The sequence below is a fragment of the Copadichromis virginalis genome, linkage group LG16 (genome assembly GCF_057382275.1).
Source record: "Copadichromis virginalis isolate Kocher_CV1m ecotype Utaka linkage group LG16, C_Virginalis_male_GT1.1, whole genome shotgun sequence".
NCBI classification, from domain to species: domain Eukaryota; kingdom Metazoa; phylum Chordata; class Actinopteri; order Cichliformes; family Cichlidae; genus Copadichromis; species Copadichromis virginalis.
In genome coordinates, this window is record NC_140633.1 from 38,421,044 (window position 1) to 38,447,330 (window position 26,287).

The 26,287-nt window shown below is 39.9% G+C and overlaps 1 protein-coding gene and 1 long non-coding RNA gene across 2 annotated transcripts in view; one reads left to right on the plus strand and one right to left on the minus strand.

Moving 5' to 3' along the window:
* Positions 1 to 25,904, plus strand: part of tmem163a (transmembrane protein 163a) — a 67,925-nt gene extending 42,021 nt beyond the window's left edge. Inside the window, exons 3-9 of the mRNA XM_085434726.1 lie at positions 7,328 to 7,371; positions 8,424 to 8,515; positions 12,947 to 13,043; positions 19,561 to 19,672; positions 22,042 to 22,183; positions 22,364 to 22,452; positions 22,825 to 25,904. Coding sequence (XP_085290852.1) covers positions 7,328 to 7,371; positions 8,424 to 8,515; positions 12,947 to 13,043; positions 19,561 to 19,672; positions 22,042 to 22,183; positions 22,364 to 22,424 — 548 coding nt within the window. The 3' untranslated portion in view covers positions 22,425 to 22,452; positions 22,825 to 25,904. The remainder of the gene's footprint in view (positions 1 to 7,327; positions 7,372 to 8,423; positions 8,516 to 12,946; positions 13,044 to 19,560; positions 19,673 to 22,041; positions 22,184 to 22,363; positions 22,453 to 22,824) is intronic.
* On the minus strand, positions 3,149 to 6,471 carry LOC146691350 (uncharacterized). The gene is made up of 4 exons (XR_014915580.1): positions 6,373 to 6,471; positions 5,176 to 5,249; positions 4,264 to 4,329; positions 3,149 to 3,338 (listed from the first exon to the last, which is right to left on the minus strand). It is a non-coding gene; the product is annotated as an uncharacterized LOC146691350 (long non-coding RNA).
* Positions 25,905 to 26,287: the final 383 nt, after the last annotated feature.

The window sequence follows — 26,287 nt, forward strand, 5'->3', positions numbered from 1 at the left end:
TTTGAAATATTTCACTTTACATTCAATGAAATTTTATTTTCTTTTAAATTAATTTAAGACAAAAAACTATTCTACATTTTTGCATTTGCACTTTGAATTTATTTTCATCTTCAGTGCGAGTCTTTTGAATTGCCTTGCAGCAGGTCACCTTGAGCATTGTTAGTCAGAGTTTGTTTTGCTTTCCACCTCAGATAGTAAAACAAAAATGTTCTTTTCCACTGGAACTGCAAAATTTATGCTCAGACAGGTGGATTTGCATAAAAATCTTGTTACGTCCAACTATAATGATGCATAATTCCTCCTCCCTGTCAGCTCGCCCCCTTCTGTGTTCCCTCTCCCCTCCTTCTGCTCCCTGTCCAGCTTTTTTGCTCCCCTCTCCCTCTGGCTCTTTACGTACCCGCCTCTGTTTGCTAGTTCCATCTCGTCATTACATTGTGCAAATAACAGATCTACCAGGACCATGTTTTCAAGGAATAAAATTAACTGCTCTTGAACCACATGACTACGATTCAACCACTCTGAATCTCTGTCCTCATCTTGGAACCATCTTCAACTTCAATACGAGTCTACTGGGAGTTATTTTCAAAGTACAGATGAGTCACCTCGATTAGATTAGAAGCTCAGAGATGCATTGATTGGCAGTGCAAGAGTGCCTCCTACAATCTCATCTTTCTCTCACTTTAATCTCACCCGTGCTGTCTCACTGTGTCACTCTATTTGTCCATCTGCTGCCTGTGCTGCTGCCTTCTCATCCCTCCTCCGCCTTTTTCTCAGTCTCCCAGATTACTCCTTTCCTCTGTGTGATGTAAAATGACTTTCACATCCCTAAATTGAGCTCTTGCCCTTGAGGAACACAGGGGAGGACATAATTATGCTTCTATTTGGTTGCAAATGATTCTGTTAATTTAATACAGAATTTCCCCCCAGTATAATCAGCAACAGAGGTGATTTGATGGATAACAAGCATTTGCTGTAGAAAGTGCCACTGTGGATATACACTGTATTTCTCAGCAGTTTGACCAGAATGAAGCAGATTCTTAGCTTTAACATTGTAGATATTTACAGATCAGCTTTAACCAATGGTACATGGTCCTGGCTCTCTCACCCAGTGTGTCCAGCTTTTTGTGAACTCACGATTTATTCATTTGCATTTAGGAGATAATTTATGTTATTTTGTCTTACAAGTGTAATATTTCCTAGTGCCTCTGAGTTCATCTTTATTTCTAGTCTAGTAGTATGTTAGTTTCTTTTCATGGCCTGTCTGTCCTAGTCTCGTTTCTGTGTTTTGTCCTCAGCGTCTCCTGTATGAAGTCTGCCTCTGTGCTTGTCTTTGTATCGAGTCTGCCCACCTGTTTCTTTGTTCAGTTACTACTTGTTTTATTTTGATAGTCTCTCATTTCGTGTGCATTATGTCTAGTTTTGCTTCCCTTGTCTTGTTCGTTAGATTTAGCTCAGCTGTGTTTTTTCTCCAGGTGTTTCCACTCTGGTGTAATCTGTGAGTTTGCATCTTTGTTGTGTTCTCCAGTTTTAGTCTTGTTTGTTCCTGACCTACATTATGTTTATTTTTGTGTCCAGCAATAAAGCTGTGCTTTCATTTTACATTACGTCCTCTGAGTTCTGCCCATCATACAGAACTTCCTGACAGGGAAAATTCAGGAAGGTCACATTACTGGTGGAGCTAATGTAACTCCAGTGATTGCTACTAGAGATGGGACTTCTGGTTCAGAACCAGGCCAAAACTGTCCAATCACTAGCACCGTTTACCTCAAATACTATTAAGTTTATTTTACCAGCGCTTGTGTGAATCATGAGCAAGCCTTTTATTCTGTTTCTACACTGTGTTCACTCTGAGATAAGAAACCAGTTCCTTTGATGCTGAAAACCTGTGTAGATCTACAGTTTTGAAAACTGATCAGACATCAATAAGCAATCAATAAGGAACCACACCCAATCAATGATAGTACTGTATCAATAAAAAACATCAATACCAGTCAATTCGCAGTGAGGACTTGCTGTATATCTGCTTGCTTTATCTTTTATACAGTTATCCTTTATCAGCCTGTGTGACAAAGATAGCTCACACATTAGTTGCATTACACTCTGCAGAGCTCATTTTCACCCCAGAAAGCTCAAAACTACAATCTGTCACTCTCACTAGTTCCCCTCTGAACAATTGTCACAAAGGCCAGATGGCTTTTATTTGTTTCTTGGTGATCTGATAGAAATGTTGCCTTCTTGGATGTCTAACAAGTTCCAGAGCTCTCTTTATCAAGTAAATACCTCTGTGAGGTTCTCTGAGGTCTTGTTTTCATTTCAGTTTCTATCCAAATACAGACATGCTGTGGGCATCAGAGCAGCAGTGCCTTGGCCAGAAGAGGGTGACTCCTCTGACTGCAAAATATAATGTTATCACATAGACATCTGTAAGAGAACAGGGCATGCTTTAGTTCATGTGACTGGTATCTCAGTCAGCTGCTGAATGCAACTGACTCGGTGCTGTAGTGGGGGGATTTTACAAACCAGCGGTCGACATCACAGTGACTTCACCTTATGCACTCCACTTTATCACTCTCAACTCTTTTGCTTCTGCAGAAAACACGACTCTTCTTCTTTTGTCCAGTTATTCAAAGTCCAATATTAGCTGCATGCTATTCTCACAGAGGCAAAATCTTTAACAGGGGCGATCGTGGCTCAACAGTTGGGAGTTTGCTTTGTAATAGAAAGGTTGCCGGTTCGAGCCCCGGCTTGGACAGTCTCGGTCATTGTGTCCTTGGGCAAGACACTTCACCCGTTGCCTACTGGTGATGGTCAGAGGGCCCGGTGGCGCCAGTGTCCGGCAGCCTCGCCTCTGTCAGTGCACCCCAGGGTGGCTGTGGCTACAATGTAGCTGCCATCAGCAGTGTGTGAATATGGGTGGATGACTGGATGTGTAAAGCGCTTTGGGGTCCTTAGGGACTAGTAAAGCGCTTTACAAATACAGACCATTTACCATTTTAACAATGAAAAGTCAGAGCAGTAAGAAAAATTTGCACCAAGCAGAAACCAAAGGAAACGAGCTTTAAAGAGCACCAACAAACCATTAGAAAGGGGGAAGTCTGTCCAATATAGTCTGTAAGCTTTTATCATTTATATTTTCATTTCTGCATATTGCCTCAAGCAGAGGACAACAGAGCTCAGAAACTATTAATACCGGTAGTCATTATGAATGCTTCCACCATGTCTCGCTCGCTGGTCCTCAACACCCCCAAGAGTTCAAAGCCTGGTCTGGAAGTGATGTCTGATCAGATGCTGCTTCATCCAAGTCCTGCTTATAATCAGTGATCAGTGCCAAGGGAAGACTAGAGCCAGAGAGCCAGAGAGAGAGAATATATTGGTGCTGGCTCTGGCCCCAGTTCTTGTATAACTCACTGATAATTAGGTTTTTACTGCTGCCAAGTCATAACCATTGCTACAGCTATGAGGTATGCAGGTGTTGACAGGACATCAAAGTGGACTATTAGCAAATAGAATAGAAGATTGTTAGACTGTTCTTATTAGAACTGTGTTTTCCTCAAAATAAATACTGCAACACAGAAGAATCACAATTAAGAACTTCCAAGCTATCAGGTTTTTTTCTCTGTGCAAACATTTTATGTATAAAACACACACATCTAATTGTGGGGACATCCAATTGTCATAATGCTTTCTCTAGCCCCTTAACCTAACCGTATCCATGAAAGACGAATACCTAACCCTTACCGTAAACCTAACCATGACCCAATTATAACCCTTTCACTAAAACCACATTTTGAGTCACACATATGTCTTTAAACTTGTGGGGACCAGCATTTTTGTCCCTATAAGGGCTGTTGGTCCCCACAAGTATCTAAGTAAACTTCCAATCTTTGGAAGATATGAATACACACACACACACACACACACACACACACACACACACACACACACACACACACACACACACACACACACACACATTTTTGCTCTTATTCACGTTCCCATTTTCCCCCGGACTCTATATAATCCTCACATCTGCATCTTTCTTCCAGTCCGCTGCTTCTCCTCCTTCTCTTGTAAGCACGTACCCCCTTTCTTTTAGTTGCTCCTCCTTCTCATTTATATCCTCCTTCTTCTACTCCATTTCTACCATACTCTGCTTTGCTTTCCCTCTTTGTTTCCCCAGTCTTGTTAGCACTGGTCATGCATGCTTGACTCCCTGATTAACTAACAACCCAGAGGATGTTACACAGAATCGTGTCTGCTCACCTCAAGAGAGGCATCGATTTGCTGGCAGGCGGTAACCACACAGACGGCTGGCACATCCAAATGAGCCTGAGAGCAGAAACTGGAGAAATGAATACATGCTGGGAGAGGAAAGAGGCTGCTATTTAAAAATTAGCAGCTTTATTTAGGGGAGAATTCTGTTTTTTTTTTCATCTGAGTGCATGTTTAATTAAAGGGGGGCATGAAGTGAAAGACAAATATGATGAATGAGGAATAATATCAGCAATAACAAATGAGTTAATAGATGACGAATCTGTTCTTTGAAGCACTGAATACATTTTAAATACAGCAGAAAAATCTCAGGCTCATTATATGTATACATGTGTGAAAACTGCTTCCTCAGTGAACATGTTGTTAGCTTTACAGTTTGTATTTGAAGACAGAAGGTCAGATATTATGCAGAGAGAAGTTCCTCAAAGAGATGCAGATGTAAGCAGATTTTTTCTCTTATTCAGTGGATAATTATCCTGTGTGAACCATTTTGGCTATTTTAAAGATTGCATCATATATTACAAAAAAGTCTTTTCTTGCTTCTGAATATGCTGCAGTTTCAATAATATCTGTTTGAATTTCTGGCACCAAGCACAGAATCAATCACCACAGCTAATTTTCTAATAATGTAGAATTGCATATGATGATGCGCGATACTAGAGCATCTCCAGGATATTGAGAAAATCTTACACATGTTTTCTTTTCCCCACACTGAAGTAAAAATGTAGAATATAGGCTCTCAACTGTACTGTCCAGACCAAAAACTAATGGTGATGGTGACCGGTTAAGTTATTGGAATCATGATGATGTCACATCCACATCCTGTCTGGGTCTTATCAGTGATAAAACACTATCCTCACATACCTACGGTGATTTTACCTTCTTGTGTGGGTACGTCTTTACCTTTGTTATAGCTTCCTCTGGTGATGGGCAGTACTTCTCAAACCGCATGTTTGTCAGATATTTCCCAAGATGTCCTGGACAGATGTTATTTGTATTTAAAACTGTGTAATAAAATGAAAATGGATGATTGCACCTCATAAAGTTTGTATTTGAAGCATCGGACATGGTGGCCTTTACATCCAGGAACAGATTATCTAAAAGTCTCTCCAGCCAAGCCACCATCACCTTGTAGGTAAACAGAGAGCCCAGAGGAAGAGAGGACCTTACTATCAACAACTGGGAAAAAGGATGAGCATGGACAAAGCACTGAGCTATAAAAACTAGTGAACAGTGCGGGGGAGTACTCGGCTACCCCACTGATTGTTGTTTTGACACAAGGGTAGTGAAGTCGTCACACCAAGTCACAAATATAACTGCTTAACAAAACTAAAGTTTAAAACTGATACATAGACCCTAATCATTACACACATACACGCTCGATACCATCCATCCAGCTGTGTCCGACCTGCACTTTCCTACATGCCTAACAGCGAACATGATGACGCACAATCACATGGCAATATGAAATATGCCATCATTTCTGTCTATGAAATGCAACAGAGACAGTGTAGTCACCAAATGAACCCAATGCAGCTACCTCAACTCAGACGAAATGTCCAGTCTACTGGAACTCCTTTCAAATAAAGACAAACTATGAGCTTGATGTTGGACCAGGGATAATGTATTGTATATATACATAGTAGACAGACTGTATATACAGACTGAGGAGTCACCACCTGTCCGACTTCCCTGTGTTAGCTTTCTCAAACATTCTCAGTTCGACTTTTTCTCTTGACTCAACAGATGGGTCGGAGGTCTGGTTGAGCCCCAGAGATTCATAAACTTTGTATGTGAAACAGTTTGTACGTGAGGGCACAGATAATCGTGAAAGATGGTGAACGTGACTCAGAATGAAGAGGAGAATCTGGGTGATGCTATCTGGGACAAAACCAGACACAAAGACAGCATATGTGTGAGCAACCACGTGTTATCTTCGGTCTCCTGTTCAGCTTTTCCATCCTTTCTTCTCCACAGTGTTGGCATAGCTGTAGCACAGCTAAGCCTGATCCTATCCTCATACTGGGGGCATCAAAAGAATTGAAAAGTTTGTAACACAGTTGTAGTCATTAAAGCTTGTCAAATAAGGTCACATCCTACCTGACACTGTGAAGCATCAAAGTCTCAGAAATGGCCAAAAGGCTTCCGCTACAATAGATGAAAGCTTTGAGTTCAAACCAACGGCCATCTTGCCCTCAAATCTCCTGTTGCCATGGTGATTAAACTGACCATGTGCTGTCCCCTGAGAGTCTCCCTCTCTCTCACACACACATGCACTACCACACACACACACACTCACACAGAAAGAGGGGACAGCACACCAGGACAGGTAGATGAACAGCACAGGTGTGGTAGATAAAGGATGACAAAACCTTTAATCCTATTCGAGGGATACTTCATGTTGCGTTAGCCGATCATTAATGTTGTTAATAGACAGTTAATCATGCCAAGTTTACACGTATCAAACTCGGATGGCCTGGAGCATCATCAGATGGACATACATGAGCTGTGTGTTTTTCTATTAGTTTTTAATGCTTGTTGTTCTGCTTTGGATGATACTGAGTAGGATTATAGACTATAAAGGACAGTGCTGTAAAAATCTGGATCAGATGAAGGTTCAACCTGCCAAGAACTCCTTTAATTTGCTCACATGTCATAAGTGGTATCATAAATAAAAATGTAATTGTTCTTTTTTGCACTTGCATTTTCTGCTTAATCATTTGCCAAAAAGACGGAATACAATAAACAAAGATTTAGATTTCAACTCTTTATTGATTGAACTCCAGCTCAGGTTAACCCAGTGGTTTTAATTTCCTGTTTCTAGATATAGTGATATAGTGTATGCAGTGTTGATTTTTTAAGAAATAACTCATCTAATCACAGTCGCTTTTCATTTTGTTATGCTGATTTAATAAACACATTGTTTCCCACTTAGCGTCACAAACCTACTGATCGTGCATGTGACATGTGCTGAATCACATGTGCATATATGTTAGTGTGACTAAAAAGGGATAAAGACTTGTATGATGTAAACAGTCCGTCTCTCTCTCCACAGCTGTATCGTTTATGAGACACAGCGCGTCAGCATTTGGATTCGCCGTAAGTTCCCGCCCCTTTCTTCTCTCTATTTGCATTGATCAATTAGTCATAACTTGGGTGCTAGTGATTTATTAATGAATCCCAGTACCAAAGTCCTATTGGTCCTTTTGTCTCCAAGGTAACAGGGCAGAGAAGGGACTGGAGGCTGGCGCTGTGGTTGGATGTCAAAATGCTTCTTGTGTTTGCTAAACAGATCTCCACTAGAACACAGCGGAAATCTTATTAGGAGGAAATCACTGAGAATTATCATAAAAATATGACGTAATGGCAGTGAAGGTGAAAATTACAATATCCACACCCGGGCCCAGGGAGGGAGATGTGATTAGCCTAATGTGATTAAAATATTATAAACCATAATCTGCAGAGCTAGCTATCTCTTCCTTAAAGATTGGATTTTAATTAGCAGTTTAATTGCTTGGCTGCAGATGACAGTTTTAAAACAGAAGCAGGAAGAAAATAAGAGGATGTGCCCCAATGCAAAGAGGTTAGATCATAGCAGCTTATCATCGATAGCTCTGTGAGACTTTGAGTCATCCTTTTCTTACTTTTTACATTTTATGATTTGAAAATGAACTAATAACGATTTTATTTTGTGATCCGGCTTCAGGGAGAGAAGTTTGTCCCTGAGAAGTCCTGAATCCAACATGAAGCTACTGTTGTCGCGTTAATGATGTTTATGGCTTTGATTTTCCTGCCAAACATCAACACTTCGCTCTTTGTGGTGCACAGACTTGAAAGTGGTTCCTGCAGTTTTTCCACTATAAGCCTTAATGAGACTCTTAAATCCTTACATCCACTCATCCCTATTCATACATAACCTGAGTCAGTTCATGTGCCCGCTGAAATTCTGTTGTGCTGAAATAAATGCGTTATTCTCCTCCACGGGATTTCAGAATGAAGTGGTTTTATTTTCAGCACAAATAAGTTATTTAAAGCTGTCTACACGTCTTACTGGACATCTGATCATTTAAAGAGTCGTGGTATAGGTCCAATGGATAATTTTGACCTTCCTCACTTCTTTCTCTCTAATTACTTGCTTCTCGTTTCTGTAGTTTGATGCCACGCTGGATGTCATGTCATCAGCCATCGTCCTGTGGCGCTACAGCAATGCAGCAGCTGTGCACTCTGCACACAGAGAGTATATGTGAGTACAAAACTTTATCTTTTGATCAACGATACAAGGGTGGAATCATAAACAACTCTCAAACCACAGGTGTTGTATGTTTTATTTATTTGTTCATTCATCTTTACTCTTTGGCTTCTTTTACCCATGAATCCCACCTCTGCTGTGAAAGGACTTCACCCATTCCCCTGCAATCCAGTCATTTCATGCATATGATTTTATCTTTCTGTAGTAAATTACATTTTAAAAAATGATCGGATCCTATGTAATATATAAATAAAAATAGAGTGCAGTGATTTCATATTCTATTTACAATAAAACATAGAAAACATATCAAATGTTTAAAGTGAGAAATTTTACTATTTCATAAAAAATATGTTTATTAGCTCATTTTGAATTTGATGCCAGCAACTCAAACAAAGTTGGGACTGGGGAAGAAAAGGCAGGAAAAGTAAGTTGTGCTATAAAGAAACAGATGGACGAACTAATGAGGTTAATTGGCAGCCGGTCAGTAACATGATATAAAAAGAACATCTTAGAGAGGCAGAGGTTATGAGAGGTAAAGATGGGCAGAGGTTCATTAAACTGCAAATAAACTACATGTACAAATAGTAGAACAATAAGGTTCCTCAACAGAAAATTATGAAGACTATAAATATCATCTGCAGTACATAATCATCACAAGATTCTGAATATTAGAATAAATATCTGTGTGAATGGGACAAGGCTGAAAATCAATATTTTCTCTGATCTTTGGGCCCTTGAGCAGCACTGCAATAACATCAGGCGTTGTTCTTCAATAGAAATCACCGCATGGACTCAGGAGCACACTGTGCCATCCACAAATGCAGGTTAAAGCTCCAACATGGAGAGAAGGAGCCACACATGAACAGGATTTGGAAAGGCAGCTGTCTTCTCTGGACCAAAGTTCATTTAAAGTGAACTCAATCAAAATGGAAAAGTGTTCTGAGGTCCAAACAAATCCAAAGTGGAAATTATTTTTGGAAAGCATGCATGCTTGCACACCTGGAAAGGCAGATGTGCATTTTGAGCCCTGGAGTTCCCCCAGCCCTGTTTTAGAGGAACATGTCCTCCCATGAAGATGACATTTTTCCAGATGAGACCATATTTCAGCAAGACAATACTAAACTGTTCGGGTGTCCGGGTCCTGAACCCGCCTGCCTGCAGTCTGGACCTGGACCAGCTGAGAACATCTGGAGCATCATGACACAGAAAAATATGACAAAGAAGACTCAGGACTGCTGAGCAGCTTGAATCTCAGTTCGCAGACGTTTACACAGTTCTTCAAAGAAGAAGGGACGCTTGTTGCTCCATCAAGTTCAAAATGAGTGTCTTATTTGCTATGTTTTCTATGTTTTATTTGGGTTTATGAGATTTGCAAATTGTTGCAGTCTGTTTTTGATTTTATGTGGATTTTTTAAATGTTTTTTTATACTTGACAATTTTAAAATCCGTAGTTCCAGTAGAGAGAATATTGCCACGATAGCTTTAATTTAATCTTCCCTTTGAAGGTCTAAATAATTTTCCCCGTTAGGCTCTTGCTTATGTTCAGTATACCCAGATTAAACAATTTCAGAAAAGGTGCTTCTTAAATTGCAGGATGGAGAGAAGTGAATCCTTATTGATGAGCCATTAACTGTGTGTCGTTACTGTAAATGTGTCACTGCTACACGTGCGTTAATCCACCAGGTTTTAGGGCTGCTGTGGCTTAGCTGAATGAATCAATTAGCTGTCAGGCTGTATGGAGCCCTGTTTGTCTTGCAAGAACACCTCTGTGTAGCTCAGAGGTGTTACAGATAATGAAAGACCGAGCTGCCTCTCCACTGTCCATTAACTCACACGGAGTGACTCACATGCACACGCGGGATCTTTTTCTCTGTTAGTGCTGTCAGCTGGATGCAGAGACACACACAAACCACAAAACACCCAATTTATATTATATTAATGTTCTTTCTGTAGAAAATTAAAGTGTAATGTTAGAAAAGTAGAAAAAAGTGTGAGCATATCATTGCAAATGAGGCAAGATGTTTTACTTCCTGGAGATTGGTTCATGTAAAAGATGCAAGGATAGGCTTACTACTACTGATAGTGCCACTGAGGTCATCATTCTAATCCCACCTTTATGGACTAGCTTCTAGACAGGTTTAGTGGCCTCAGGATCACCTCTCAGATTTTTGTGGTTCTTCATCAGGCACCTCCCAATATGATTCAACATAGGGACAACTTGCTGCCCTGGGTTTCTCAGGGTCAGTGGCGGTCCTAGCCTGTTTGGCGCCCTGGGCACTCCCTCTGGCACCCCTGCAATAGTTACACCCTTTTTACACACGCTCTTTTCTACTCTGATGTAATATTCTTGTCAATTTTCTTGATATTTATTTATAATCCCCTCTGTTAATCCTTGATATTTATAATTGACTGATCTGATTAGTGCTATTTCTTAAATGTGTAAAATCTGTAACATAATGTATTGTTTGGAGTTTAGTTTGTTACTGTTGCTATTTTTACCATTTCTTCTTGGAGCAACTCTAACACGCATAGTTTCCTTAGGGATTAATAAAGTATTCTGATTCTGATTGTTTCAGGATGACCTGCCATTATCCAATCACACATCTGCTTACCTGTATCGTTTCTCCTCCTCTTCTTTTCTAGTTTTTCTAAACTGAGCACCAGATGGCTTTGAACTTTTCTTGTCCATCTTCCACTGGTTTTAATTTTGCACTCCAGTATGAACACAAATCCCCCAACCCGAGGATCACCACAACATGATCTAACACACCTACACCTTAGTTCACAGATTCACTTTGTCTAAGGTGCATTTCTGAGATTTCACACAACCCAGGATTCAAATCATGAATACATGATGGGCTTGGATTTACAACATTATGAATGAAATGTGCTCTATTTGGAAGCAGCCGACAGGTTGTGTGTGAGACTTTAAATCACCAAACTGTAAATTTGAAATTTGAAATTGTTGTTGATCCCTTTACCCCGAGTCCTAAAGTGTATATTTATTTTCTTACTCTTCTTATAGATATATATTGTTTGTTTACTGCTGTAACTGCAGCCTCATCGTCTCATCTCTCTATATACTGCACTGTATGTAGCGGAGATGACAATAAAGTTTACTTTGACTTCAGCAGCGAGCAGGCGCACCGAGGGCTCTCGCGCTCACTTTTCACGTATAGAATTTCGAAAAAAACATCTGTGCAAATTATAAGTCTGTATCATGATGTCTGGTGTTTTGTGTTTGTTGGCTTGTTTTTATTTTGTTTTATTTTGTTTTATTTTGCGAGTTGGTTATTAGATGCCGCCCCGCCCTCTCCTCCCTGTGCCACAAGCAGCAGGCGCACCTCGCACACGGAGGGCGCCCTTACTCCCAGCAAATGGGCGATAGAAAGCCGATCGGTGCCTCTGGCATTCCCAATATGCGCTGGCTGATGTCGGGGCAGCATGAGTACGAGCAATCTTTTTTTTTTTTTTTTTTTTTTGCCCGTGATGCCGCCCCGGGCAAACGCCCGTGTCGCCAAAAACCGCTACTGCTCAGGGTCTTGTTCATGAAAGAAGTGAGAGTGGAACAAGTGATGGACCGGTGCAGTGTTTTCAGTAATGAGGATACTACGTTGATCTGATGGGGTGAAGAGAGATGAGTGTGAAAGCAAAGCCATCAGTCAGTCTATGTTCCAATGGCCATGAGCTCTGAGTAGTGACCAAAATAATGTCCTCATGGTTCCCAGTCTTGGCCCTTGGGTGCTGGGTTTTGGTTTATTTAGTATTCTTTATTTGTTTTTTTTTAGTTTGTTTATTGGCTCAGTTTTCATCCTAGTGCATATTGTTATATATTTTGAGTCCTTCTGCTTGTTTGTATTATTATATATTTATTTCCCTCCACGTTTTCTTTCCACTTCCTGTGTCAATTCCCGTATGTTAAGTTCGATTTGGGATTTATTTTTTATTTCCGGCTGTATTTCTGTAATAGTTGCTCCTTTACTTCCTCTATCTCATTACCTTAACTGTATGCATCTGTGTTTTTCCCAGCTGTTTACTTCCCCTAATTAGCCCTGTGTGATCAAGACATGTTAAAGTGTCTATGCAACATCTCTGCACATCCATTATTTGTTTGCTCGTTGACATTTTTCATGCATTCATACTTTACCCGTGCAGGTTCCAGTAGCTGGAACTTTTTGATTATTTGCCATGTTTTTAACAAATATCACTAAAAATAAAAGAATGTAAAGATGTTGTCAAATGTCTGTCAAACACTGAAACTATTATGTGAAAGATGTTTTTGTTGTGAAATGCAAAAGCAGCAATCATGATGGATGTAAAAATAATAAGACCTTAGGAAAGCATTGCTGCTCCCCTTTAAGCTCCTTTGGGTTATTACAACATCAGTAATCGTCATACCTTCTTCTTTTGCCTGTTTGTCTGCAGAGCATGTGTCGTCCTTGGGGTTGTGTTCGTTCTCTCCTCTATTTGTATTCTTGGAAAGGCCATCCACGATCTGGCTACCAGGATGCCCCCCAAAGTGGTGAGGCTACATGCACACACACTATATGGACACAGACGCTGGCTCACACTGCACCGACACTTTCTTTGTGTAATTTAGATAAAGGAAAGTTACAGCTTTGACTTAATTGTGATTTTTGTCTCTCCCTAACCTCCCTAAAAAGTATTTTACATAATGCAACCAGATATTACTGTTACTGTTGTCGGGTCTGACAAACCCTCAAATATATATTCTGAACACTGATTTCATAACTCTGCATAACTTTCCAATATTGACTGATACATTTTCATTGCATAGTGAGTGGGTTTAAAAAGCCTGTCTTAAATCTTGCATAGAGAACAATTTAAAGCAATGGATTCAAAGGATGCGTGGGCGAGTGATTTGGCATTTATTTGGCAGAAACTGCAAAAAGATTCAGAGTAAAACTGAAAATATATTGAAAGATAAATAGACACTCTCCACTAGTCCCATTTATGTGGTCTAATAACTGAACTCTGAAATAGTTCAGCCAATCACAGTGAAGTAAGACCAGCTCAACAAATAGAAGAACATTTCTCTGGGAAACAGCCCGCTCTGATGGCATTGTGAAAATTACTTTTTCCAATTTGGGAAGCCACAGAAGACATCATGCTCTAATATAGTGTATCTAATCTGTTTTCAGTACATGTCATGACAAGTAAACTGAGTTCAATAATGAAAAAACTGTTTACTTCAGAACTGGCTGTGGCTCTTTTCTAATGGTGATCTTTTCTGATATTATGATATATTATGAATAATGTTTTAATGTTTGGCCTTTGTGTCTTTGTGCACTGATAATACATTTTTTTAAAGAAAAAGTACATGTGACTAGAGTGTGTGGCTCACAACACATACTATACTCACACATTCACATGCATGCACCAATCTGGCATGATATTATGAGCACCTGCCTAATATTGTGTTGATCCCCTGACTGTCCAGGCGTGGACTAGACCCCTGAAGGTGTGCTGTGGTATCTGCACCAAGATGTTAGCAATAGTCCTGTTAGCTGTGAGGTGAGGCCTCCATGGATTGGACTACTTTATTCATCACATCCCAGAGATACCCAATTTGATGGAGATCTGGGGGATTTGGAGGCCAAGTCAACAACTCAAACTGGTTGTTGTGTTCCTCAAATCATTCCTGAACCATTTCTGATTGGTGGCACATTATCCTGTTGATAGAGGCCACAATTCAATTCAATTCAATTCAATTCAATTCAATTTTATTTATATAGCGCCAAATCACAACATAAGTCGCCTCAAGGCGCTTCATAGATACAGCCATCCAGCCAACCAACCATCAGGGAGTACTGTTTCCATGAAAGGATGTTTATGATTTGCAACAATGCTTAGGTAGGAGGTACACCATGGTGTGTCCTGTTCCCAGGCATTCCCCAGGTAAGTGACGCACAGTCACCCGGTAAAGAAATCATCATTCGTCAGACTGACATACCTTCTTCCATTGCTCTGTGGTCCAGTTCTGATGCTCACGTGTCCATTGTCGGCGCTTTCGGTGGTGGACGGGGGTCAGCATGGGCACCCTGACTGGTCTGCAGCTCCATACACAACAAACTCTGATGCTTTGTGTATTCTGGCTTTTATGAGAACCAGCATGAACTTTTATTGCAGCTGTAGCTCAGTGACCGTTGGCAACCCGTGACCCTGTTGCTAATAGAAACGGACTGCTGCAGACCGGGAACACCTCACAGAGCTGCAGTTCTGGAGATATAGACATAAACAGGATGGTTTTTGTGATCTGTGTATATTTGTAATGATGGATAATGATTTATTTTCTAGTGCCATACACACAAACAGAGCAGCACACACACGCATCACTGTGAGTAAGGTTTCTTTTTATAGCCCTCCGCTGCTGTTCTTCTGACGTCAGAGCTTATGTCTCCCTCCACCTGACGTTTGTTTGCTTTTTGTTTTTGACACAGACATGCGCAGACACACACACACAGACACTCTTTTTCTTTAATGCCAGCTCCACCTCCCCCACCACCGCTCTCTGGAGGTGTAGGAGTATGAATAAGGTCCCAAAATAGTCTCTTCTTTCTGTTGCTGGGGTACAGCCCAGCTCTCTCACCATCAGACTGAGAATGTTTCTCACTCTCAGCTTTGAGACCCTCTTGGTGTGTAAATGATTTAACCCTAACCATGTGTCCATTTCACTAACCAGAGAAGAGGGAGAGAAATATTTTGGATATAGGGCAGGAAAAATATCACATGCAAAGACTGCAGTAGAGTTGTGCCTGTGCTGTAAAGCATCACAACTAAGTTATTAAACCACTTACATGCAAACTGCAGTTTAATTAATGCATGAATGACATGAAAAACAATACAGTAATTGCTAATGACATTCGTCCAACATCAACTCAGATGTCCATAAAGGTTACCAGCGTGTCGACGTATCTATCCAGCTCACAAAGATGCTCTGGAATCACCAGGGTGCAAGAAATGGAGTGAGGCACTTTTTGATTTTGGGGTATACACCTAGTTCTAGTGTACAAACACCCTTTTTGTCTCAGAAACATTGATTTAATAAAATTAAATAACATAAATGCAGCACAATCTAAAAGTCTTCCTTTTGGATAATAACAGATGAGAAAAGTTCTGCCAGTACCAAAATCTTTGTTTTCCAAGCTGGTGTATTTTAACATTTCTCTAAAACAACTTCCCAACACCAAAACGTTGCAAATGCTACAAAACAAGAATTTATTACAGGACTATTCTTTGGGCGTTGTTCATTTCATAATCTGTCAAGTGCATGCATGTAACTGTTCAATGTTCCAGAAGAGTCACTGCTCTTGGCATTTACTCTGTGCTTTTTCATGTGATCTCTTAATAGTTATTACGTGTATTCACCTCAGAGTTTCATCTCGTTAAGATCATTTAGACCCAGACACATTTTGGTCTTAATTTGTTCAATTCCAGGCAGAGAATCTTCTCTTTGCACCAACTGCTTCATTAGTGGCATAAATTAGCAGGACATTAAAAGCCAGCAGCAGTGGACCAATTAGAAAACTGACACATAGAGCAAAACTGTAACTGCTGTGCATATCAATAGAGTCTGAACAATGAATTAAACAACATGAGAATCAATTGTTTGAACTGGGATAAAGCGAAAAAACAAAAACATAAATAAAAAGTAAAACAAAAATTGAGTCACTGAAGCCCCTTTTAGCACAGATTGAAGTGGGTACAGCCAAGAGACGGCTGCATCTATTCTGCAGCCTGTGTGTGATGCTTCAGTGCCATTATGTTAATAGAAACTCTGTCTGTTTGGTCTCAGAGGACCTTCCTGACAGCAGCACGAGCCGATTACCGCTGCCTGTCTCTGGGACATTTCTTTGACGTGTCTCGTGTTTTCAGCATCAATCTTTGTTCCATTTCAGGCTCTATATTTATGATAAACATGCATGTACTCTATTAATATTTGGCCTCTTGGTGTATTTGACATTGTAAGAGGATAAAAAGCAATGAATGGTTCTCAGTGAATAACTCACATCTGGTTAATTATCAGTTTGTTTAAGAGTGATGTCAGCCATCTGGCTCTGTATTTTTATGTAAACACTGTCATTGGCTTCTTTCCTTGGTTAAATACAGGAGTTTGAAGGATGGAAGGATCTCATCTTCTTCTTATTTATCCAGTTTTCTCCTTACTAACACATTCAGTATAACACCCCCCCCAAAACAGTAGTAAGTAAGAACAAGTACTGGTCTGTAAATTCATATTGTGTAAATGCAGGTTGCAGAAAGGGAATCTGGATTCATGTCACGTCCTTGGTTTCGCTCTCATGGCAGGCTGTCGGTGTCTAGTGCCTGATTAAACACAGAGAGATGAGATTGGCCCCCACCAGCTCTGTGCTTGGGAGAGAGAGCAGCACATAGCCATGCAACACATACATACAGTACACACCATGCAGTCACAGACAGGCTGCTTTTTATCCACTTTACACAGAGATATAAGTGAAATTTACTTTTTAATTATGGATTTATTGGGAGATACTTGCAATGGAAAGGAAACCTCTTGTTGCCTTATGAAAGCAAACACTACAGATGCACCACAAAAAGGTCTCAGACCAAGACTGTGCTGACATTAATGTATATTAAATATATTTTATAGATATATAACTGTATGATTGTTTTTATCTCATGAAATGCAAAAATACTTCAGTGTGGTCAGATTTCTGAAAAAGGACAAAAGTGACTCCATCTATGTCAAATACGTAGGAGTAAGAAAGGCACAGATGGCTAAAAATGTAACATATCAGGACATAAAGTATGTAAAGTTATGTAAATGCAACCTGAGATTAACCTCAGATTTAAGAAAAACGAACATGGGACATATTGGTCGTTAGTTATTTATTCAAACACTGAGCCAAAATATAAAAAGCAGTGTGAAAAACGAAGTACACCCCATGAGCTTGTAGAACCACCTTTACCAGCAATAACTGGAAGAAATTATTGTTTCTACAACTTTGTCAGTCTCTCACACGGTCGTAGAGGAATGCTAGCCCACTCTTCTTTACTACCTCAGTTCACTGACGTTTGTCATTCTTCTTCTTTAAGGTCCTGCCACAGTATCTTAATCAGATGGAGATCTGGACTCTGGGCTATTGCAACATCTTAATTCTTAAAACTTTTTTTCTGACATTTTGTTGTAGATTTGCTGCTGTGCTTAGAATCACTGTCCTGTTGCATGACCCCATCTGCACCAGCATGTCAGACAGATTTGACTCTGGAACACTTGGTCACCTCAGTGGCTCCACACAAAGGCGCTCAAGTCCTTTGCAGCTTTGCAAACTTAAGCTGTGCTGCCTTGTTTTTTCACAGAGGAGAGGGTTTCTCCTGGTAACCCTTTGAAGCCATACTTGTTCAGTCTTTTTCTAATTCATAAACTTTAACCCTGAACATGCTACAGTAGCCGGTGGAGTTTGAGATGTAGCTCTTGGGGTTTTTTGCAGTTTCTCTGAGCATTGCACAATCTGACTCTTGGGTTAATCCTCACCTCAGAAGACTGTCTTCAGTGTCTGTATTACTGATGTCTCCCCTCCTTGGCACTGTGTTAACACACAGCTGAATGGTCCACACCTACAAACTCATACAAACTTCTGCTACTTCTCTTGGTTTCTATGCAAACAGTGTATTTAGTTTTCAAACACTGTTCCTCTATTTCGCTTAATCACTGTGTAATGTGTTTTGCTTGTTTTGCTGTTCATCTGAGCTTTTATTTTCCTCATTTTAATAGCTGCTAATTTTTTTTATCATATCCTGATACATAAATTATATATAAAGCAATACATAAAGAGGGTGTACTTTACAAAAACTGTACAGTGGATAAAATGAGGACAGATCTGCTTACAATGCAATACTTCTTGTTCTTTGCAAAGGTTGCTGTTGTACGATGCTGCCCTTGTAAAAATGATTCTCTGCACACTAACTAATAAGCATCTTCTAAGGGAACAAGTGAGTGGCTTTTCCCAACAATTCTGAAACTGGATGAGGGTCTGCTGGGATTACATGGGGTCAAACTGATCATCTACTAGCATCTGTTTAGTATTGTAATAAAACAAACTGATACCAATCAGTCACTAAGACTGAAAGTATCAGTCAGCAAATGCAGCTAAATATATACAACACAAAAAACAAATTCGTTTTAGAGACCTAACTAGCAAAGTCATTGATCACTGCTTCCTTACATTACATAGAGCCAACTATTGATTGTTAATTATAGTTTATTATTAATTGCAATAAAAAAACATTTGTTAGATCCACGTCTGTTTTTCACTCGCCCACAACAGCATTTTAGGCCTAATGCCTTTAATTTAACTTTGTAAATCTACTCAAAAGATTCCAGCAGGTGAGATTAACATCTGAAAATAGGAGGATGGAATCAGCCGTTTCCAAAATTTTAGTTTTCCTAAATGTTGAAGTGCAGTTACTCTGATTTGTGTGCATGTTTTTCTAATACAGTTGGGGTTTTATTAGCAGGTAGTTTATGCCGCTTTATAATATCCCGATATGTTTGATATAGCTGTGACTTTAAATCTGGTGGAGAACAGCAAAGTCAAAACAAAAACAATGTGGCTGTTTCCCCCTCAGACGTGTCCTTTAGGCTCTTCTCTTCCTCTCATCTCCGGCTCTCAGTCCCTGCTGCGGGTCAATTAAATCTGAAAGGTGGATGCTCTCGAGTCAAGCATTTTCCTTTTTTTCTTTTGCTGAGTCTGTTTGAGACACAACCTGAAAACACCCAAAGCTCACATCACTTCATCTGTATGACCTTGGGCTGATGCACCAAGGCGAGCCTGTATATATTAATAATGCTTGAGCTGACAGAAGCTTTATGGGTCACACAATCTGTTGGTTCCTGCTCTGCAGCTATACAGTAGCTCCCTCTGTGTTTTTGCTGAACTTTTGTTTGTTTTTTAGGATGAAACCTTTAATTTCACTCTGCATACTTTTACAAATATTGCCATATTCTCTTATATTTTGTCCCCCGTGTCTCACCCCAGGACGACTTCCTCTTTAGTGTGTCCATAGTGAGTGGGCTCACATGTGCTGTGCTGGCTGTGGCCAAGTTCATGCTGGGAAGAGTGCTGACTAGTCGGGCACTTATCACTGATGGTAGGACGGACACACACACACACACACACACACACACACACACACACACACACACACACACACACACACACACACACACACACACACACACACACACGCACGCACATGCACGGACACTGATGACTATAAATAAATGAAGAACACAACAGAAGAGCACGAGGGACTAGATAACTAGATAGGTGACTTAAAGCATAAGCAACTTTCAGTTGTTTGAATTATCAAGAGGGAAGACACTGTCCCTAAAGAGGGAGACTTAGAGTGGAGTTAAAACATGTGCATTTATTTGGTATATTCATATGAATTAATAAAATCGTAATTAAGTTGTTCAAACCCAACATTTTCCATCTGGTATGATTAAATTTTTAACTACCAAGTGAAATTCTTCTAACAACAGCAAACGTATCAAAGTTCTAATGATATCACAGATAACACAAGAATGAAAAATACGAGAGTTTTACAAAATACACAACAGTTTTCATGAAGCATCGTGGCCACTTTCAGAATGACATTAATTATGAGTGGATTAGTATCACTGATGCATTAACTTGTCAGAAGTTTCCAGGGTTTTAGGTGAGCCAGAGGAAGCTAATATATCTTGGATTAAGTGTATGCACCATATTTTATCTGCTCTTTGAGCTTCTGTCATGTTGTGGTGGTGAAGTGCAGGAACCAGCACCCAAATGTAGGATGCAGGATTCAGAATCTAATTACTTAAAGACACACCTGAAACAAAAAAGTCCAAAACTAACAAAGTGTATCAAAAACAGCAATTCACAGACAGTCTGAGGATAAGCTGCACAGAATAATAACAGATTACAGGAGGACAGGGCTGAATGAGACACAGGTGCACACACATGAAAGGGCACTCAAACAGTACATAAAAAATTTGTGAAAACTTGGCACTTCCTGCAGATTTTAACCCAAAACCCATGACCTGAATCAGGTTATGTGTTCAGAAGTTACCACGTGATTTACTCACTTTTGTGACGCAGAAAAGTCTGACAAAGCTCGCTAACCCCTTAATCTCTCTTTCTATACCCCTCAAAAAAGAGAACTGACACTGGAGATTAACCTAAGCATGGATATAACCAGGTACATCAATGAGATGGAGACAACAAAAACAGAGAACTCACTATGAACTCACTCAAAATGAGGAAAAACTAAAAATCGTCACTAAAATGAAAAGTCAGAACAGAGTTATTATTCTTAGATCAATTCATAATAATTCAAACCCACAAAACGACTGTGGCATTTTAAAACATCTGCACCATCAAAGCCTTTGGAAGCAGAATATTTGTGCCAACACATTAAACCAAAGGAAATAAAACACACGCAGCTGAAACAAACATTGCAAACCAGAACATGCCTGCTTGTGTTTATTGTGTGACTTTCTAACACAAATGAACTGAAAAAAATGTCGTTTGTGATGACCCGCTGCTCGTAGGCACGTGCTCAGCTGAACAAAAGCACAGCATACACACACACACACACACACACACACACACACACACACACACACACACACACACACAGTGTCTCTGGCAAACACACACTGCTATCCCCAGGTCTCAAAACACACAGGGCATCAATCCAATAAACCTGAGGTTGCTGTTCTCTGAGCCTCTTATTTCCCACAAGACTCTACACTTACTGCAGGCAAGACAATAACCCACCGTGCTAGCTTTCACACATGTAATTATAAAGAACAACATCAGCCACTATAAAGGGTCATTCAAACACAGTATATGTAGTGTGGAGCCATTTATGTAGGACTTCAAAACAGCTGCAAAATGTTGATCCGACACCTACCAGAAGAATATACATAAGCTCAGCTGTAGCTTCAGATTTATCCTTTAAAATGGATATTGATACAACTTAAAGATCATACATACAAGTTTACATTTAGTTTGTGTTTCAAAGTGAAATGGAGATGATACATGTTCATATTTTATCCCACCTGTTAATCCTTTCTCTGAGGGAATGCTGCTTCTCACCAGGTCCTCTAAATCAGGGGTGGGGAACTCCAGGCTTCGAGGGCCGGTGTCCTGCAGGTTTTAGATCTCACCCTGGGTCAGCACACCTGAATCAAACGATTAGTTCATTACCAGGCTTCTGGAGAACTCCAAGACATGTTAAGGCCATTTAGCCATTTAAATCAGCTGCATTGGATCAAAGACACATCTAAAACCTGCAGGACACCAGCCCTTGTGGCCCGGAGTGAGCTACCACCACCACACATAACATGTTGGTCCTTCATTTCACCGTATCTGTCCAACTAAAACAACTACATTAAGGTCAGGAAAAGACTGTCATTGTTAACAGAAATGTTGTTTTTTATTTGTCCTCACCTAAATTTGTTTGTTTTTCAGGGTTTAATTCTCTGGTTGGAGCAATCATGGGATTTTCCATTCTAATCAGCGCCGAAGTTTTCAAGCATCATACTGACGTCTGGTTTCTGGATGCCACCATTGGAGTTCTAATGGGACTTATTATTTTGGCATATGGGGTCAAGTAAGACATGAAGCAGCAGCAGTGTCTAATCTGAAATCTTTAATCTTTTATAGTTATTAAGGCATTATTTACACGATGCTAATGGCACCGATACAGCTCAGCAGCTCTGTACCTGCGCCTGCATGAACGGCCATTTTTGCTGACGTATCTTACAATTAGAATTTGTTTCTTTGCCCACAGGCTCCTGAAGGACATGGTTCCCCGTGTGAGACAGACAAGGAACTACGAGCGCTTTGAATGAGAGACCTGTGTGCCGACCAGACGAGCAGGTTCTAACATACTCACGCACCTGCACACCTGGGTGCCTCCTGCCCCGCCTCTCTCTGTATTTCATACACCTGTTCATCCACATTTCATTACACACTGACAGGGACCGTACACACTCCCATAGACATGTATACACACACACACACACACAATCTGTACATACTGTACATACATTTAAAGATTAATACATGTGTCAGACACACACACATACACACACACACACATACACACACATACACACACACACACATACACACACACATACACACACACAGACCTGAGAGATTCTGAGAAGGACGTGATGGAAGAGTATCCTCCTATAAAGGAAGTATTTCTGATTATTTCTCCTCGTCTTTGCGTTTTGTACAATAAAGCACCAATAAAAAGAAGAAACGATGACACAAAACAGAAGAAATATTCAAGAACTGCTTTGGATTTGTTCAAGTTGGACATACATCACTTGCTGCTAAGAGGACATCATTGAAGCCATAGCTGAATTTTTTTTCAAACCAATAGGAAAGATTGTAGGTTTTGCTTAAGTGAAAATAATGCATGTTATCCCAAAACTCGCTTCAGGAACGTGTTTTATTTGTGACCCTGTAATAAACGGAGGCTGCCGGCTAACTTATTTCGTTATTTATTTTGTAGTTTTCTGGTTATCGTAAAGCACATAGGACAGAGATGAAATGAAAACTTGTCATCACCCTCCTCATGTCAGTGCAGCCTTTCTACCTCCTAGTTTGTATCGGGAAGACAGCGAGAGAGGAAGCAGGAAGCAGGGAGAGAGACTCAGGCAGAGCATGCTGAGTCAGCAAATGCTGCTACCTCTGAACACAAAAGCACCTACGAACGCTACACCTAAAGCTAACGAGAAACAGAGAGGACTGGAGACACCAAGTACAAGCACTTGTCATAAAATGAAACATAAGAGCACAAATCTCAATGTATTTCTCCCATTTATATTACACTGCACACTCTGCTCAATATTTCAGAAAGGATCACTTTAGAAGTGAAAAATTTTTTATTTCTGTGTGCAGCAATTTGTACCAGAGCCACAGAACAACAAAGATAGCATTAATTTAGAAAGTATGGCAAAGAGTAGGAGCAGTGATGGTGGGTTCCAAAGCAGCTTGCAGCCTAAAACAATGCTACACAGACTGCTCGATGTGGAATTTGTCACTCAGCTGTGGTCTGACTAACCTTAGGCTGTGCTTTATTTAATTAACCTTTTGCTTAAAGCTTATAGTGAAGTCATTTTTAGGAAAAGCAGACATGTTTGTGTTCAGACTAACAATTAAAACTCATGAATCGTGACGACATGGGCACCAAACCCATTTGTTTATGTTGTTAATTTGGTCTGGGATTTATTAGGTTCATTAATGCCGCTTATTCTCCTCATTTTGTCTGTAAGCACGATGTTTGAACCATTAAAGCAGCGGTGGCTCTAAGCACAGTGTCAGAGATCACACAGCCTGTAAAATGTCATTGGCAGAGACAGTGTTCGTCTGTGCTTCCTCTTTGTCCTGCATGTTTCCATTCCGTTATCAGTCATTACTCCGTGCAATGAATGGAATGTAAATACGAAGCACACGGTCTGTAAATATGTTCGCCGCATTGTTTGGGTGCATCAGTATCAAAAGGTCACACATCGTCACAGTGCTGTACGGCTGACGTGAGAGTAGACAATATATAGTTAAAGTACAGACTGATCAATGTTGCGTATAATTACAAATGTTTACTCCGTAGTGTGCATATACTGTAAATGTCGTTTTACATATTACTGTAGATTATCGTTGACATAAAATGATGAGTCTTACTGTAAGTTTTTTGCACTGTAGGTGAAAATATCTGACTGGATGTAGGTGGATTCCAGCAATGCTGTCCAAGGCAAACTTCACTTATAAAAACAATTTCTTTAACATGCTGAAAAAGTTACAGGTGATCACGTCCACATATTACCTGCTAGCACAAATCGCTAATATTTTACTATAATACTGTAGGTATTACAAGCTCAGATATTAGATAACCAAGCATGTAAAAACTGGGCATTTAAAAGCAACATATAGACTCATATTCAGTATTCAGCTGGTGGAGCCATGATGTATGTGCGCCCTCTTGTGGCTGGAATTGTCACAACAGCAGTCTTAATTAATATTCAGTCGTGTAAATTTATCCCCAGCTGAAAGCCTTGGGCACTGGCTGTGGAGAGGCCTACATCCACTCTGCACTGTAATTATCAACTCTGAGTCGGCTGGACGTGGTGCAGAATTATTGGTATTATCTTTAGTTTCATTGTGTGAAGAATATGATTAAGATATAAAGTGAAGGTGTGATTCAGCTCGCACCATTTCTACTCACCAACAGCACACTGATTTGTAATGCCCCTCTCCCTCTTTAATGCATAGAAGACAATCTTTACAATGGCTTTTACTAGCAAAGCTCAGTGTTTACATGCTAAAGCCACAGTGTAAGGCACAGAACAAACTCATCATGCTTTACAGTAGCTCTGTTGCTCATTTAAAGTAAACTGCTATGTTGGATAAAGTGGACACTGTTTTGAAGTTGGCAGCAAAATCCTTTCTACCTCTCTTCTTTGCACTTGCTTTTATTTTCATGCCACATCTGTTGTGTGCATTCAAACCCCCCTAATGTTTAGTCCGGGTGCTGCGACTGAGGCCCTGGTTACTCGATTCCTCCTTAGCAACGGATAGTCTCTGAAAGTGTTGCACTCGCTGCTGCCAGTCGTGGGGATTGTGCAACAACTGAATGCCAAAAATGTCAAATGTAACTGATGATCACTGCAGTTGCGTTTAAGTCATCTAAAATGTTTTGTTTTCATTTTTCTCCATCTCTCTTAATAACAGGAACCCTGAAACATGAATATCTTGTTATGATATGTTGCACAAACCTCTCATTAATTGAAGAATGGCATGATACACGAAAACCATTTCATTATTTCATTGAAACATGTCAGAAATATGACCACTTCTGTAGCTTAATGAACTGTGCCAAATCATTCAGACCATTTGTCAGCTCTGTTGAAATGTGTGTATCTTTGGTGTGCTTGTAATGATGAATGAACTTCCCATTGACCCAAGAAAAGGCATCAAACTATCAATTCTGCAGAGTTTCATGAGATTATAATAGCAATACTAACCACTCCTCTGTTGCTATAGGCTTTGCATGGGCTTGTAAAAAATCCTTACACTTTCAGTGGTTACAAATGCATTAAACACACACACACACACACACACACACACACACACACACACACACACACAGACAACCAAATTTACAATAAATCAAGACTATGTGACATAATTGTTTGTACAATATCGACATTGGTGGTATTGCAGATGATGTAATCACTATTTATTTATGTAAACGAAACAATGAAATATCTCTTTGTCAAAGAGAAATGTTTTATTGATCAATAAAGTTTTATCCTGCCTAATCATCAACAATCCTGAGTCATTCGTTTTAAAGCAAGAAGCGAGACGTCATTGTTGAGCAGCTGAGTGCTTCTTAGGATTTTAAATGAAAAATGGACAATAATGGTAAGTACTGTATGAAAAACCTTTATCACTAATGAAATCTAAACCAAAAACATTACGGGTGATTCAAAAATAAAAACTAGACGTTTAGAAAAAAGATGAAAACAAACTGAAATAATTTTACAAAATTGGAAACTTGTAAAACAAACTAATATAAACTAAAAATATGCAGGAAATATTCTTGTTTGCCTGCTAAAATTTATAATCACAACCTGCCAGAGGAGGAGCTTTGGAGCTTTGGGAATCAACTGCTTTCAGAAAGGTTTTCTTGTACTTCCTAAAA